Raw genomic sequence first — 16,926 nt, 5'->3', positions numbered from 1 at the left:
GGGTCTTTTCTGGCCCCTGCCGGCTGCCGTAGCCGAAGCGCCCAAGAGGAGAAGGGCGGGAGCCGCGCCTGCGCAGTCCGAGCCCGGGAAGCCGAGCGTGAGCCGGGCTCCGGGCGGGAGGAGCGTTTTGCGCCTGCGCAGTCGGGGCGGTTGCCATGGAGTCGGAAGGGGCCTACGAGCCGGGCTTCGTGGGGATCCGCTTCTGCCAGGAATGGTGAGGCCGGAGGGGGAGGCGGGGGGCGGGACGGGGGGGAGGAGGAGAGGGCGGGGGCCGCATTGAACGGCCCTCCATTATTCCCCTTAGGGGGCCGGGCTAGATGACCTCGGGGGTCCCCCTCCCAACGCTGGAGGTCTGTGATATCCCGAGAAGGGGGGGGGGGGATATCCTGCATAAGGAAGAACCGAAAATAAAGAGGGACTGGCATGGTTTCCCAAAACACAGTCAGGGGTTAGGGAAAGAAAATTAAATTAAATTAAATTAAATTAAATTAAATTAAATTAAATTAAATTAAATTTAAAAATTCCTTCCAGTAGCACCTTAGAGACCAATTAAGTTAATTATTAGGGGACGCGGGTGGAGCTGTGGTCTAAACCACTGTGGATCAGAAGGTCGGCGGTTTGAATCCCTGCGACGGGGTGAGCTCCCATTGCTCGGTCCCTGCTCCTGCCAACCTAGCAGTTCGAAAGCACCTCAAAGTGGAAGTAGATCAATAGGTACCACTCCGGCGGGAAGGTAAACGGTGTTTCCATGTGCGGCTCTGGTTCGCCAGAAGCGGCTTAGTCCTGCTGGCCACATGACCCGGAAGCTGTATGCCGGCTCCCTCGGCCAATAAAGCGAGATGAGCGCCGCAACCCCAGAGTCGGCCACGACTGGACCTAATGGTCAGGGGTCCCTTTACCTTCCAAGTTAGTTATTGGCATGAGCTTTCGTGTGCACGCACACTTCTTCAGATACACGGGGTTAGGGAGAGATGCACATGGTGGAGCGACAGCAGCAGCGATCATAGTAAGGGGAATAATAGGAAACAACAACAATTTAACAACAACAGCAACATGCTCCCCTCTTGACTTTCAACTTTCCTGGGCACATGGAACTAACCACAACTCCCTCGAATTTTTGCTCAACCCTCAAGAAGGAAGGGCCTTTTCGCTGGCCAGGTTCAACTCCAAGCCATGTGGAAGGTTCCTGGGCATGGCGGAGAGAGGTAGAATCTGCCCATGGGATGAGCACCTGGTGGAAACTCTGACTCATCTGGTTCTTAAATGTAAACTATATGCTGATCTCCGCCAGCAATTCCTAGAGCAACTCTGCACCCCCAAATGGAAACCAGAGTCGGCGGTCATACACTTTCTACTATTGGGGAATGACCACGAGCTCTCCAAGTTAGGGGCCAAATATCTTTATCTGGTACAGTTACAGATAGGTAGCCGTGTTGGTCTGCCATAGTCAAAATAAAAAAATTCCTTCCAGTAGCACCTTAAAGACCAACTAAGTTAGTTCTTGGTATGAGCTTTCGTGTGCATGCACACTTCTTCAGATACACTGAAACAGAAGTTGCCAGAACACTTCAGTCTCCCAGGACATTCTATACAAGATCTCAAAGTAGCTGTTTTACTACAAAGGAATTTCAGAAATAGACTGGAAAAAGAATCTGCTGAATTGCAACTCATTACCAAACTTAAAACCATGGAGAGACCTGGTCTGAACAAAGACATTGGATTCTTATCTCATTATACATGACTAAGCCATTTCTCACCTCCTCACCCCTTGCCTTTTCCTGTAAGACCTATTGCAGTCGTTAAGAGTCGTCAACAGGCTCATCTCAGCTATCTGCCAATCTCCCATTCCCACCACCTTTCTGAGTAATACCCCTCCCCACCTTCTCACTATATAGAAGGATCTGGCAACTTCTGTTTCAGTGTATCTGAAGAAGTGTGCATGCACACGAAAGCTCATACCAAGAACTAACTTAGTTGGTCTTTAAGGTGCTATTGGAAGGAATTTTTTTATTTTATCTGGTACAGTCATACCTCGGGATAAATATGCTTCAGGAAAAGTATTTTTGGGTTGCGCTCCACGGCGACCTGGAAGGAACGTAGCGTGTTACTTTCAGGTTTTGCCGCTTGCGCAGACGGTCAAAATCACGTCACGCGCATGTGCGGAAGCAGCGAAACATGCGCAGACGCATCTTACGTTCTGTTCAGGATGCGAACCGGGCTCTGGAATGGATCCCGTTCACATCCTGAAGTACCACAGTATTCTGTTGTCGAAACACATTGTAGACGACTAATCTCCCTGGAGACCTAGAGATGTGACAATAGTCTGCTCTGCCTCTCCTTTTTTTTGGGGGGGGGGTAAATGTTTTGTGACATGGGGGAAGCAGTAACTCTGTACTGTTATGTTATGGATGTTTGTATATGAAGCCGATAAAAGCTTTGATGATGATGATCATTGTCAGGGGTTTAGGAGCAGAGGCACGGGCAAGGGAGGAAACAGAGAGCGAAGGGGAGGAGGCAGAAGAAAAGATGAGTGATGACGACGACCCGAGATCTCCTAGTCTTTCCAGTGAATCAGAGGATTCACAGAAAGGAGCACCAGTGGCCAGGGCAAGGGGGGAGTCTAGGGGGGCACCCCAGGAAGATAGAGCCAGAGGGGACTCAGGGGGGAGCAGCTGGAAATCGGGACCAGCGTCACCGCCAGGAAGCAGGGAAGAGGAAGGGAGCCAGGGGGGAAGCGCTGGCAGCTCACCACAGGAGGGAGGGCATGAGTCAGGAGTGGCCACACCTCCATCGGGGAGCGAAGAAACGGTTAAGAGGAAAGTGGAAGGTTGGGCGCGCGCGCCAAGTTCAAATGCAGAGGAAGGCGGCGCAGTAAGCAGCCCCAAAAGGGAACCAGGTCCTAAAGCCCGGCGCAAGGAGGCAGGAGGGTCCGGGTCAGCGTCAGAAGAATCCCGGAAGGAAGAAGCCCCGGGGGGTAGAGGGACCCAGAGGAGGACAGTCAGGCGGAAAAGGTGGAGCAAGGCTAGGATATTAAGTTGGTGCACACGGGGCGGAGACTCAGACGGAGCTTCGCCGATCTAGCTACTAGACGTAGAGTTGCACGCAGCAGCGTGAGAATGGAAACTGTAATTCAATAAAGACTTTTACTTAATGATCGCTGGCTAGCGTGATCCTCTGTGAGCTAGGATCTTCAAGCAGCTCTGACAGTAAGCTCCGTCTCCCTCTTGTGGGCATCTACAGCCTCGAGGAGGGGAGAGAAACAGGTGCCTACTAGCGAGCTCACGAACGGCAGACGACATGACGGCTGAGCAGCAGATAGAGGAACTCAGAAACGCAGTGGCACAACTGAACGCCGAGGCTCTCGCATCCAGGAAGAGAGAGGAGGAGGCAGCTGCCGCCTGCAGGGATCTCCAGGTCAGGTTAGACGTGCTGACAAAGCAGACACCCCGGCAGGAGGGAATTGGGTTGGCGAGACGGACAGGCGGGCTGGTCTCTCACTTCGATGGGAACCTGCAACAGTATCCCAACTTTAGAGCCGACGTACTGTGCGCACTGCAACTGCTGCATAAAGACTTTAGAGATGAACAAGAGAGAGTGGGGTTCATCATGTCCCATTTGCATGGGGATGCGAAAGCATGGCTACGCAATTTATGGAGAGATAAGGATCCGGCGCTCCAGAATGCAGATGCCTTTATTAAAGCGATGGATGGGTGTTTTTTATCAAGTATTGACGTGGATCTTGCACGGAAGGAGGTGCATGGGCTGAGACAAGGGAGGGCCAGCGTCAGGCAGTATCATGCCCGCTTTTTCGCCTTGGTCAGTGCCCTGGAATGGGACAGAGATTCGGCTCCTGTAAGAGACCTCTTTTGGGAGGGGCTGCACAACTCGATTAAAGATGAGATCGCGAGGGGGGAGAGACCCCGAACCACCCAGGAGGTCGTTCAGAGGGCACTGGCAGTGGGGGTGAGGCTGGAAGGACGTCCGTGGAGCAGGGACGAAGGGCGTGGAGGGCGCGAACCAGCCGGGGGCCCCTCCTTCCTTCCCAGAGAAGCAGCGCGGGCGCAATCCACGCCTTCGCCAGGAGGAGGAGCCGAACCTATGGAGGTTGGAGGTGCAAGGGCTCAGTCAGCAACCAGAGCCCTAGCACCGGCAGCAGTGAAAGCGAAGCCTCCTAGAGGGAACAGGAAGTGTTACGTCTGTGAGGAGCCAGGGCATATGGCAAAAGAGTGTCCCCAGAGGCCCCACAAGCTCACTGCAGCCTCAGCAATGGTGACTGCAGCAACGCAGCAAGGAGGACCACAGCAGGGAAACGACGCAGTCTGGCTGGAGGAAGAGGCACTGGGGCCCAGCCAGACGTGTTAGTGACGCAGTCCCCAGAGATTTTACAGCCCGTGAACCCCCTCCCGCCCAAACCAGTAGTGAGGCTCACAGCATCTCTCCAGCTGCCCAATGGAATCACCATGGACGTGCCAATCACCATTGACTCAGGCAGCAATGCGGACTTTATAGGGCAGGACTTTGTCGACAGGCACGCTGTGCAGTTGCTGCCGGCCACACTGCCCCTGCAGGTTGTCACGGTGGATGGCAGGGAGCTGCTCGGGGGGCAAGTGGTGAAGCAGACGCCACCAATGGTGATGCGACTTGGGAATCACAGAGAAATCATCAGCTTCAACGTCACTCAACTATCTGACACGCCCATTGTATTGGGCATGAGTTGGCTGGACAAGCACAGCCCAACGATGGCTTGGTACCAGAGGCAGCTGACCTTCGGCTCTTCCTTTTGTGCTGAACACTGCATCGTGCCCAGGCAGGAAGGAGAGGAAGAGGAGTCACAGCTGCTGCTAGGCACGCTGCAAGCGATTCCCCACAAGTACGCTGAATTTTTGGAAGTTTTCTGCGAGAAGGAGGCAGACAGGCTACCCCCTCACAGACCATATGACTGCAAAATTGACCTGCTGCCGGGGGCGGCGCTGCCTAAAGGGAAACTGTATTCCATGTCAGAGGACGAACTGCAAGAACTCAAGGAGTTCATTGATCATAATTTGCAGCGCGGCTTCATCCGGGAGTCCAAGGCAGTGGGGGGCAGTCCCGTATTCTTTGTTAAGAAGCGGGACACGCCCCAAAAGAGACTCGTAGTGGATTACAGGATTTTGAACAGTGTGACTAGGCCATCGGACTTCCCCATGCCCCGAATTGACGACCTCCTCGCAAAGGTACGGAAGGGCAGAGTGTTCACCAAGTTGGACCTGCGGGGGGCGTACAACCTCATTCGCATGCGGGAGGGTGATGAGTGGAAGACAGCCATGTTCACGCCACTGGGGACCTACGAATATAGAGTTATGCCTTTTGGATTGCAAAATGGCTCCCACGTTTTTCAAGCATTTATGCATCACGTGTTGGCGGGACTTCTCTACAAGACGTGCGTCTGTTTCTTAGATGACATCCTGATCTTTTCGGAGTCGCAGCAGGAGCATGACAAACACGTCAAGGAAGTGCTGAGCAGGCTAAAGCAACATAGGCTCTACGCCAAGCTGGAGAAGTGCCAATTTGACGTGCCGGAGGTGGATTTTCTGGGCTACAAGCTGTCTGACAAGGGGCTCGCCATGGACAGCGCCAAGGTTCGAGCGGTGTTGGATTGGAAGAGCCCGCGCAACCGGAAGGAGGTCCAACGGTTTGTCGGCTTTGCGAACTTCTATCGCAAGTTTATCAAGGGCTTCGCGATGCAGACGGCGGCCATCACTGACACGCTTAACTCCAAGAAAAAGAAGTTCATTTGGACAGAGCAGGCGGAGCAGTCCTTTCAGGCACTCAAGCGTCTCTTCGCGTCGGAAGAGCAGCTGCTTCATGTCAACCCCAGCAAGCCGATGAGGGTGGAGACAGACGCCTCGGACAGAGCCGTGGGGGCGGTCCTGCTGCAGAAAGACCCGCAGGGGGTGTGGCGACCGGGAGCGTTTTACTCCAGGAAGCTCAGCAAGTCTGAGCAGAACTACACCATATGGGACAGGGAGTTGCTGGCCATTCACGCAGCGTTCAAGGCGTGGAGGCACTTTCTGATCGGCGCCAAGCACACGGTGCAGGTTTGCACGGACCACAAGAATCTAGAGCACTGGCGCACGGCACAGTTCCTGAACCAGAGGCAGATACGTTGGGCTGAGTTCTTTGCGAACTTCGACTTCCGAATAGAGTATGTCCCGGGGGACACCAACATCATGGCAGACGCTCTCTCCCGTAAGCCACAGTATCTGGAGGACGCAACACCAGCGGCCGCCATGCACATCTTCGCACCAACAGTGTGGGCGTGCGCCGCGGCGACCGTGGACCTAGAGGCGGTGCGACGAGCGTTGCAGGGGGACTCCTTCGCACAAGCAAAGATGGCAGAGGTGCAAAGGGGCAAGGCAGCGGCCGACGGTTTCCAGCTAAGAGATGGATTGCTCATCCGTAAAGGGGCCATCTACGTGCCGGGAGACGAACTTCGAGCCAAGGTGCTGCAGCAGCTGCACGACGCGCCCACGGCTGGGCACTTTGGCAAGGAGAAGACGGTGGAATTAGTAGCCAGGGATTTCTGGTGGCCTGGAATGAGAGGGGAGGTCGCAGACTACGTGGCGAGGTGTGACACCTGCCAGAGGGCCAAACCAGTGCACAAACCGCCGGCCGGACTGTTGGAACCGCTGCAAACTCCGGTCGAACCTTGGGAAAGGGTGGCCCTGGACTTTGTCACGGATCTGCCCAGCTCAAGGGGCAAGACGGCAGTGCTGGTGGTGGTGGACCTGTTTTCCAAGATGGCGCATTTCATTCCGTGTGCTAAGGTGGCCACGGCGGAGCAAACCGCCAAACTGTTCATAGACCACGTGTTCAAGGTTCACGGTCTGCCACGGTCTATTCTGTCCGACCGGGGGCGGCAGTTCATCTCGAATTTCTGGCAGAAGCTGATGGGCTTCCTGAACGTCAAGATCAACCTGGCGTCGGCGAGACACCCGCAGACCAACGGGCAAGCGGAGCGGGTCAATGCCATCATGCAGCAGTACCTGAGATGTTATGCAAATCAACAGCCTGCGACGTGGGTGGATTACCTGCCGCTTGCCGAGTTCGCCTACAACAACACGAAGCACGTGTCCACGGGGGTCACGCCGTTCTTCGCCAACAACGGGAGGCACCCCAGAACCTTCCCGGGACTGGAAAGAATGGGGGAGGGGGAGCCGCAGACAGCAGATGCGTTCGCGTCGGAGCTGCAGGAAGTCCACGATCAGCTGAGGCGCCACCTGGAGCTGGCCAAGCACGCATACAAGGTACAAGCAGACAAGCACAGAAGGGTTGGAGAAGAGCTCCACGTGGGAGACTGGGTTTGGTTAGCAGCCCACGCAGTGCCGGCCAGGTCGTTGGCCAAGAAGAAACTAGGGCATAAACAACTGGGGCCCTACCAAGTCGAAGAGCAGGTCAACCCGGTAGCTTTCAGACTGGCACTTCCGGAGGGTTCCAGAATGCATCCGGTATTCCACAGATCGGTGCTCACTCCCTACAAGGCACCGCACAGGTTCCAGGAACCCGGAACGGCGCCGAGTCCGGCCAGAGACAGAACAGGGCACGCGGGAGTGGCACAGAAGGAGCGCATCAACGAAGTCACGGAGATTTTGGACTCCAGATGGGGGGAAGAGGGGGTAGAATACTTTCTCGCCAAGGAGGGCACCCCGGCCAGTGCGAACAGCTGGGTGCCGGGCTACGCCTTAGACGAACCTCTGCTCAAAGACGAGTTTCATGCCCTCTTCCCACATAGACCTATGCCAGCAGACTTTTTCGACGACTGGCTTTTCACGCCCACGCTTTCGGCCAGCACGTTCCGGGGGTTCGACTCGGACGAGGAACCGACACGAGACGTCCGTTCCCCGGAGGGGTCACCCTCGGGATCTGCCTCAGAACCCTCGTATTGGTGGGACGATAGGCCAGAGGAGCAGTTCCGCAGAAAGTGGCTGGAATGCTCAGGACGAGCAACGCCGCCAGGAGGAAGTGAGGGAGAGACGGACATGGACATTTTCGGGGACGACCCTGGTTTCGAGCACGACGGCACAGAGATGGAAGCGGAGGTGACCGTCGTCGACGAGAGCAGGGAGGAAGACCCGGGAGAGTTCAGATGGAGGCCCGCCACGGGAAGCGACCGATATCCGACGTTCGTCCCTTTGCAACAGCAGCCACCAGCTCCAGCACCGGAAGGAGGGGAGGGGGGAATGGGGGGCTTCGAGGGGGGGATGGATGTCAGGGGTTTAGGAGCAGAGGCACGGGCAAGGGAGGAAACAGAGAGCGAAGGGGAGGAGGCAGAAGAAAAGATGAGTGATGACGACGACCCGAGATCTCCTAGTCTTTCCAGTGAATCAGAGGATTCACAGAAAGGAGCACCAGTGGCCAGGGCAAGGGGGGAGTCTAGGGGGGCACCCCAGGAAGATAGAGCCAGAGGGGACTCAGGGGGGAGCAGCTGGAAATCGGGACCAGCGTCACCGCCAGGAAGCAGGGAAGAGGAAGGGAGCCAGGGGGGAAGCGCTGGCAGCTCACCACAGGAGGGAGGGCATGAGTCAGGAGTGGCCACACCTCCATCGGGGAGCGAAGAAACGGTTAAGAGGAAAGTGGAAGGTTGGGCGCGCGCGCCAAGTTCAAATGCAGAGGAAGGCGGCGCAGTAAGCAGCCCCGAAAGGGAACCAGGTCCTAAAGCCCGGCGCAAGGAGGCAGGAGGGTCCGGGTCAGCGTCAGAAGAATCCCGGAAGGAAGAAGCCCCGGGGGGTAGAGGGACCCAGAGGAGGACAGTCAGGCGGAAAAGGTGGAGCAAGGCTAGGATATTAAGTTGGTGCACACGGGGCGGAGACTCAGACGGAGCTTCGCCGATCTAGCTACTAGACGTAGAGTTGCACGCAGCAGCGTGAGAATGGAAACTGTAATTCAATAAAGACTTTTACTTAATGATCGCTGGCTAGCGTGATCCTCTGTGAGCTAGGATCTTCAAGCAGCTCTGACAATCATGAACAACAACAACTTATACCCCAGCCACTCTGGGCGGCTTGCAACAAAATATTAAAAATTCAGTAAAACATGAGACATTAAAAGCTTCCCTAAACAGAGCTGCCTTCAGATGTCTTCTAAACATCAGATGGTTGTTTATTTCCTTGACATCTGATGGGAGGGCGTTCCACAGGGTGGGTGCCACCACTGAGAAGGCCCTCTGCCTGGTTCCCTGTAACCTTACTTCTTGCAGGGAGGGAACCAGCAGAAGGCCCTCGGAGCTGGACCTCAGCGTCCCGGGCAGAACGATGGTGGTGGAGACGCTCCTTCAGGTCTACTGGGCCGAGGCCGTTGAGGGCTTGAAAGGTCAGCCAAATGTACTAGGAGCCAATGTAGGTCTTTCAGGACTGGTGTTATATGGTCTTGGTGGCCGCTCCCAGTCACCAGTTTAGAGTTATCTGGATCCATTTTAATCTGGCTTTGGGATTTAGATTCAGCGTCAGAAGAGCCTCAATGCGCTGGCTGGTGAGCTGTGGGACTGTTCCCAGAGAGAGGCGATGGAGGACAGGTGACAGACTCCTTGGCCGTGGTACTTTAGAATATTGTACGATTTTATCTCTTCCCCCGTACTTTTTAATTTCAATATCAATCTGTTGGGAAATATGGATCATGAGATCACCAACATGTCATGTCAGGCATTTGGAGCGCAATGTCACCAGTATGTGAATCATCTGTCTCAGGCGATAAGACTCGAGCAGTAATTGCTTTTAAGAGTAATCCGTGTGGTTATTTCATGGCCCTCTCTTCTTCTCCTCCCAAGTTGAGAACTCTGTGTTCCAAACAGGGTGGTAAGCAAACTTAAAAAGTCATCTTAGTTGGCACAAGTCTGTGCGCCTCTGGGGCTGAAGTCAAACTCACTCCAAATCACCTGAACCAAGCTATAATATTGCAGCACAATAATATTCCAACAGCTGTTGTTGTTTCTGGGTCACTGGAGCGTTAATTGGGAACAGTATGTTCAGAAAAGGGCGGTATGCAAACTTAGAAAGTAATCATCGTTGCCACCTGTTTGTCTTGAGAGACAATGGAGTGTGCCTCAGGGGGTGAAGTCAAACTGCTGTGTTGGCATCACTGAAATGAGGTCCTGGGCTGCCCAGATGAGAAGACCCCCCTCTCGGCCACGCTGAGGTGGTCCAAAGGAAAGCAGAGCAATGCGTTTGGCACCAACTTGGCGGCAGGAGTTGACGGAAGGAGGCGCACAAGGCGCCACCCAACCTCCTCAGCTGACTCCACTCTGGATTTGTGTGGGGCTCACCCCTTAGCTTTCTCTTTGTGCTGGGCCCGGGGGTTAACCCGAGCAACGCAGTCCAGGTCCGGTCCCGAATCCAAGGGTTCCGCGAGGAGTCACTCTGGCAGGACACAAGGCAGGAAACCAGGCAAGGTCAGGCACAGGATCTCAGGCAGGTTCTGGCCAACAGCAACGTTGCTCCCGCAACCTGGGGCGGGGTCCAACAGCCTTTTATCTCTGTCGGAGTAACGGCCGGTCCTGATCCCCCGGCGACTCACCTCCCTGTTTTGCCCGAAGGCAAGCACTCCTCCTGCGAGTACTCAGGTCTCTCCTTCTCTCAGACCTCAGTCTCTGCAGCTCGGGAGATGTCGGTGGGTTACTAGACCCAGGGACCGCCTCAGCCTCCCCTGACCCAACTGGTAGTGGAGCAGCTGTGAGTGATGGCCCAGCTGGAGGCAATGAGGTCATCCCCGCATCTGGAGCCAGGGCAGGCTCAGGCCCCTGACTCGGCCCAGCTGGTGCTTGTTGCAGGGGAACCTGTGCAGACTGGGGCTCTTCAGGATCAGGCCCCAGACTTGGTCCGGATGCCACCTGAGGCAAAGGATCCGGTGCGGACTGAGACTCCTCCGGCTCCGAGTCCGAGCCCCAGTCCCAGGCCATCACACTCTTCTCCCAAAGATATCCTGAAAGGCAGCAGAGATTTAGGACCAGAGCTTTCCTTCCTCCTGATGGGCTCCCTTCCCAGGTGACTGAGCCCCATCTCTCTTCCCTCAGTAGCATAGGCAGGATCCGCCTTCTTGGCCGCTGGACCTCCTGTTGGTCTCATTTGCTCAATTCGCTGGAAACTGTCTTCACACGTAGGGGAAGTTCCTAATGCACCGAGGATTTGAGACCCATTGGCTCCCCTCCAGGGCCATATGGGATGTTAGGGCATGTCATTCTCCTTCCACCTCTGGTCCCAGCCTTGCACTCTGCTCTCATCTGTGGCTCCTTGAAGCTGATAGCGTGCAACTGTTGCCACAACCTGGGAATTAGTAATGACAATAAGGGTATAATGATTGTTTGGAGGTCTTTTCCAGAAAGTGCTGTTCTGTGGGCTGGCATTGCATGACTAGTGGGCTTCTCTTACACGTAAACATGCTTGGCAGAAAAGACACCCAAGCCTACTTAATGTAAAAGGTAAAAAAGATAAAGGATACCTGGATAGTTAAGTCCAGTGAAAGGCGACTATGGGGTTGCGGCGCTCATCTTGCTTTCAGGCTGAGAGAGCCGGTGTTTGTCCGCAGACAGCTTTCCAGGTCATGTGGCCAGCAGGACTAAACCACTTCTGGCGCAACGGAACACCGTGACGGAAACCAGAGAGCATGGAAATACCATTTACCTTCCTGCCACAGTGGTACCTATTTATCTACTTGCACTTTGACGTGCTTTCGAACTGCTAGGTTGGCAGGAGCTGGGACAGAGCAAGGGGAGCTCACTCTGTTCTGTGGATTCGAACTGCTGACCTTCTGATGACAAGCCCAAGAAGCTGAGTGGTTTAGAGCACAGAGCCACGCGTATCCCTTTAATGTAGCGTAGTGAGGGCCATTATCAGGGAGGCTGAGGACTTCAATAAGGGCATACTTTTATAATGTGCAATGTTTTCTTATGTTTTATATATGTTGCAAGCTGGGGCAACCCTGGGGCAGGGTAGAAATAATAAAACAGCAACAACAAAATTAGTACTCCTGCGTCCCTCAATTTATGAGCACAGGAAAAGGGAGGAGAAATGACTGTGCTTCAAGCTGCCCATCCAGCGTCTCTTGGAGCAGATTCAGCAGATTCATGTTCTGGTAACGTAATGGGAAAACAAAGACAGGCAGCGATCCTGCTGAGCTGCAGAGCAAAAAAATGGGTTCGCTTTTAAAACTGGGGCGAAGGAATAATAGAATTGTGGAGGGGCTCCCCGGGGCCAGCTAGGCCCACCCTGTTGCACAGGAGGAATCACAGCTCAAGCATCCCTGACAGGGGCCATCCAACCTCCACTTAAAAACCTCCATGGAAGGAAGAGAAGAAGAGTTTGGGTTTGATATCCCGCTTTATCCCTACCCGAAGGAGTCTCAAAGCAGCTAACATTCTCCTTTCCCTTCCTCCTCCACAACAAGCACTCTGTGAGGTGAGTGGGGCTGAGAGACGTCAGAGAAGTGTGACTGGCCCAAGGTCACCCAGCAGCTGCAGGTGGAGGGAAGCGAACCCGGTTCATCAGATTACGAGTCCACCGCTCTTAACCACTACACCACGCTGGCTCTCACTGGAGAGTCTACCATCTTCTGAGGGAGTCTCTTCCACTGCCTAACAGCTCTTAGCATCAGAAAAAGTTATCCTTCCATGTTGCCAAGGGACTTGGACGCAGGAATCCCTAAGCCTTGTGCTGAGTCAGACTTATGGGTCCATCTAGCCCAATATGGTCTTCACGGACTGGCAGCCGTGGCCTCCAGGATTTCAGGCAGAGAACTGAACCTGGGACCTTCTCCCCGCAAAGCAGCTGCTCTCTGCCCCTGGGCTTTGGGCTCCAGCTCCTGTCAGCTCAAGCCAGAACAGCTGTCGCTGCCCACAACATCTGGAGGGCGCCAGGGCCGGGCAAGGCGGTCTCAGCTGTTGGCTCCCCACTCCCCGCTCAGCTTCATTTGATGTCCGTCCAACTAGTTCTAGTTTTACATTTGCATCTCACCTATTCCCCAAGAAACTCACTTAAATCTTTCACTCTCTCCTCTCTTTTTTAACAGCAACAACATGTTGTACCCTAAAGAAGACAAAGAGAACAGGATCCTTCTCTATGCTGTGAGTGTCAGGTGGCAATACTCACTTCAGGTAGACTCTTGAGTTCAGAGTTTCACCGTGAGCTGTTGTGGCTTTGTGGCAGTCCCTTCCCAGCTCAGCTGCCTGGCTGGGACCTTTTGGCCAGGAAAGGGGCGGGCTTGGTCATTTTGCCTGGGAGGCAGCCATAACTCAGCCTTTGAGATTGCTGGGCACGGATCACGGGTGTGCAGTGTCAGGAGCGGAAGCAAGTCAGTCAGTCAGTTTTATTGCACATAGCCAAAGGCTGCCGCAATGTACACAGAATTATTTGACAATTAAAATATATATATATACTGAATTGATTAAAAAAACTTAAAACATTTATATTATTAAAACATTACGTACTCTAAAAAGAGCTATAAAAGTACCCCAGTGTACAAATAAAAACATTAAACAATAAAATTCATAAGCTAAAATCATCACATGGTCACTAATGTTAAAAACAATATCAATATGAACTTAATTTTGCAAGCAGCCGTCTCAGGCCCACCTGGGTTCTAGATACAAGTACTAGGTCATCAGCATACATTAAAACTGAGAGTTTTTGGTCGAGAATTGTGACAGGGGCAAACTGTAGGCCCTCCAGTTCTTTAACCATGTCATTAATATAAAAATTGAACAGGAAAGGTGCCAAAATGCAGCCCAGTTTGACTCCAGTAGTGGTCTTGATTCTAGTGGTGAGATGGCCAGCCAGATCCACCTTTACTTGTATTGATGTGTCAGTATATAATGTTTTGATGAGAAATAATAGACGGGGGTCTATATTTGTCTTTTCCAATTTTTGCCACAATGCGTGTCTTGGGACCGTATCAAAAGCTGACTTTAAATCGATAAAAGCAACATATAATTGTTGCTTCAAATTATGGATGTATTTACATAGCAGAAAGTTAGGGGAAACAGGATCCACACAGGAATGCCAGGCCTAATGAGCACGGCGACTCTTCTTTGGTAGGTCTTGTCCTTTATGTAGCCGTTGTGGAGACTGAAGGGCCCTGCCTTCCCACAGCACCTAAGTCTCCTCTTCCAGGTCTTTCCTGAGCAGTCTGAGACTGTGCCTGCAGGTCTTCCTTTGCTCCTCACACTTCATACCTCTCCTGGTCTTGGGAGCCCAGGGAAGAGGGGCGCTTGTCACAGCAGGAGGGGGAGACACCTGTGCTGCTTCACCAGCCTGACTCACCTCTGCCTCTTGGCCTCCCTCATCCTGCTCTTCCGCCTCTGCCTTGACTTTTCTCTGCCGCAGACTCAGAGCTCACTAAGCCGTGCTACACCTTCAGCTTCTGACACCTCCTCCTCCCCATCTCCTCCCTCTGTCCCACCACTAATCCCGGCACTCGGAGCCTTCTTCCCTTCTTCCCACCGTTCCTCTACGTCCAACCGGTCCGTGACACCCAGGCAGTTTCTCCCTCCTGGCGTCAGTTTTGTAGGTAATGTTTTGCCCCCCCCCCCGAGGGCTTGCTGGAAACGTGAATGTGTGACCATTCTCCTCTTCTCCCTGCAGTGCCGCAACTGCGACTACCAGCAGGAGGCTGACAATAGCTGCATCTACGTCAATAAGATCACGCATGAAGTTGAGTAAGTACCAGCAGCTGCCTTGAAGGAATTGCTGGCCTGTGTTGATCTGCCTGAAGCCCTGGAGAGGCCATTGCCAGCCACGCTGCATAAGGGAACGCACTGACTTTACATAAGGCAACCTCCTGTATTCCTGCGTTGAAAATCTAGTCTAGTTTTGCATCCACTTTGTTCAGACAAGTGAAACATGGAAAAATGCCCTGGTGGTTGATCACAAGCTGAACGTAAACTGGCAAAGTGACGCAGCTGCAGTGAAAAGTTATTTCTTGGCTGCCTTCACAGAACCATAGTTTCCAGTCCAGGTGCCAGGCCAAGGTGGTCAGTGGGGGTGGGGGGGAAACACCCACACAGAAACAACAACAACAACAACAACAATTTATTTGTACCCCGCCCATTTTGCTGGATTTCCCCAGCCACTGTGGGCGGCTTCCAACAAAGATTAAAAATACATTAAAATATCTCACATTAAAAACTTCCCTGAACAGGGCTGCCTTCAGATGTTTTCTAAATGTCAGGTAGTTGTTTATTCCTTTGACATCTGGTGGGAGGGTGTTCCACAGGGCGGGTGCCACCACCGAGAAGGCCCTCTGCCTGGTTCTCTGTAACTTGGCTTCTCGCTGGGAGGGAACTGCCTGAAGGCCCTCGGTGCTGGACCTCAGCGTCCGGGCAGAACGATGGGGGTGGAGAAATGAGAAGAGAGGGTCTTTTTGGAAAATTCAGAAAGGTGGTAAGGAAGCAGCCAGGTGTCCTGGGGGCAGTGCAGTGAGAAGAATGATGACTGCAAAAGAAAAGGTTTTTTCCCCCCGGGGATGGGGCTCACTTTTGACAGCAAGAGACTGCCGTTCATCACATAATGGTTTCCAATGTATTTTCAAGATGGGCTGACTGGGAGTGGGCAGTCAAAAGAATCACTTTATAACCATCTGCATTTCAGTGAACTAACCCAGATCATTGCTGACGTTTCCCAGGACCCAACTCTGCCCCGAACAGAGGACCACCCTTGCCAGAAGTGAGTGCTGAGCTGTAGCCGCTTTTCTTATTTTTAAAAAGTCCGGCAAATGCCACAAAGCATAGAACAGCCTGGGACAAACCAAAGCCTTTGATGGAGTCCAGCCCTCCCAGACATTTTGGACTCCCCTCAGCTAGTCCCAGACATCGGGCGTGGGATACCAGCTTGGGAGGGCGGGGTGTGGGCCATTTCCTCTGCGCTTCCGGGATCTGCCCTGCCTCATAACCAGATCTTTCCACCCCTGTCTTCCAGGTGCGGCCACAAGGAAGCCGTGTTTTTCCAGTCTCACAGCGCAAGGGCTGAGGTGAGGAGACTTCTTTGGAGATCTAGGGCAGCCGATGTTTTTGTAATCCCTGGCAGCGACACCCCTCTTAAAAGTTACGAGCAATGACATTTCCTCGCTTTGCATGTGGGGTTCCCTACATCGGGTCCTCTACTTCAGTAGCAGAATTTCAGCCGTGACCCCAACGTGATTTGCATGTCTGTTTTCCACCCGCTGCCCCACTCACTTATTCAAATATCTCCTCTTAAAACCAGCTGGGCGGCTGCCATAGAGTTTGGAGTCTCTGCCACTTAAAAAAAACTCCACCAGAGGTGGGTGTTTCAGCTGAGCTCCTTACAGACTCGCAGAAGGGCGTTCCCACTGCCAAAGCAATTTGCGGTTCTGCATTTGCAGTTCAAAACAAAACAGCATTATGGTTATGTTGCAAACATAACAGGAGTTTTTTTTCCAGAGCTCCAAAACCTGGGGATTGGGGTCTGTGGAGGTTTGAAAGGTGGCTTCTGGTTCTGTTGGGTTTTAAGCCTTCACATTTCCCCGGAGGTCTTTATGATCACGGGGGCAAGGCATGGAAACACACCTGGAATACCCGTCTCACCCCTTCCCTCTCTGCTTTAGGACGCCATGAGGCTGTATTACGTCTGCACGGCCCCACACTGCGGTCACCGCTGGACAGAGTGAAGCCCGTGGAGACGTCAGCCCCCTCCTTGTCCCTTTCCTGCCACTACCTTAATTTCTCTCTTTTCTGATAAACTTCCAGATGATTCAGCTGCTGCCTGTCTGTGCCTAGACACCCTCTTTGACTTGGGTTGTTTGTGTTTTCGGCTCTGTTAATAAAACATGGTTTATATTTTTACAAAAGTCCCAAAGTTGTGCTTCCTCAAGCCATCCTGGGTGGGGCAGCTGAGGCTGGCATATCTGTACACAATTAAAGCAGCTTGGCGAGAATAAAAGAATAAT

The 16,926-nt window shown here is 53.3% G+C and overlaps 1 protein-coding gene and 1 long non-coding RNA gene across 3 annotated transcripts in view; one reads left to right on the top strand and one right to left on the bottom strand.

Moving 5' to 3' along the window:
- Nucleotides 1–16,926, bottom strand: part of LOC310712949 — a 2,318,697-nt gene that overhangs the window by 18,319 nt on the left and 2,283,452 nt on the right. The window lies entirely within an intron of this gene.
- On the top strand, nt 67–16,827 carry POLR2I (RNA polymerase II subunit I). Of its 2 annotated transcripts, none has more exons than XM_083516398.1 (6): nt 67–214; nt 13,036–13,090; nt 14,607–14,680; nt 15,612–15,686; nt 15,939–15,990; nt 16,585–16,827. In XM_083516398.1, the coding sequence occupies exons 1-6, from the start codon at nt 156–158 to the stop codon at nt 16,645–16,647; spliced, it is 378 nt and encodes a 125-aa protein (XP_083372524.1). In that variant the 5' UTR covers nt 67–155; the 3' UTR covers nt 16,648–16,827. The 2 variants fall into 2 exon arrangements, with proteins under 2 accessions (XP_083372524.1, XP_083372525.1); XM_083516399.1 differs by lacking the exon at nt 67–214 and adding an exon at nt 10,118–10,286.

The sequence above is a fragment of the Podarcis liolepis genome, assembly GCF_965112155.1.
Source record: "Podarcis liolepis genome assembly, chromosome: 7".
Taxonomy (NCBI): Eukaryota; Metazoa; Chordata; class Lepidosauria; order Squamata; family Lacertidae; genus Podarcis; species Podarcis liolepis.
This window is presented reverse-complemented; position numbering and strand designations above follow the sequence as displayed.

What these genes read in the sequence shown, in the direction of transcription:
- POLR2I (XM_083516398.1), top strand. Translation starts at nt 156, where the DNA reads ATGGAGTCGGAAGGGGCCTACGAGCCGGGCTTCGTGGGGATCCGCTTC. An exon ending in GAGGACCACCCTTGCCAGAA is followed by an intron (nt 15,687 to 15,938) that starts GTGAGTGCTGAG and finishes CCTGTCTTCCAG; the next exon opens with GTGCGGCCACAAGGAAGCCG. An exon ending in CTCACAGCGCAAGGGCTGAG is followed by an intron (nt 15,991 to 16,584) that starts GTGAGGAGACTT and finishes TCTCTGCTTTAG; the next exon opens with GACGCCATGAGGCTGTATTA.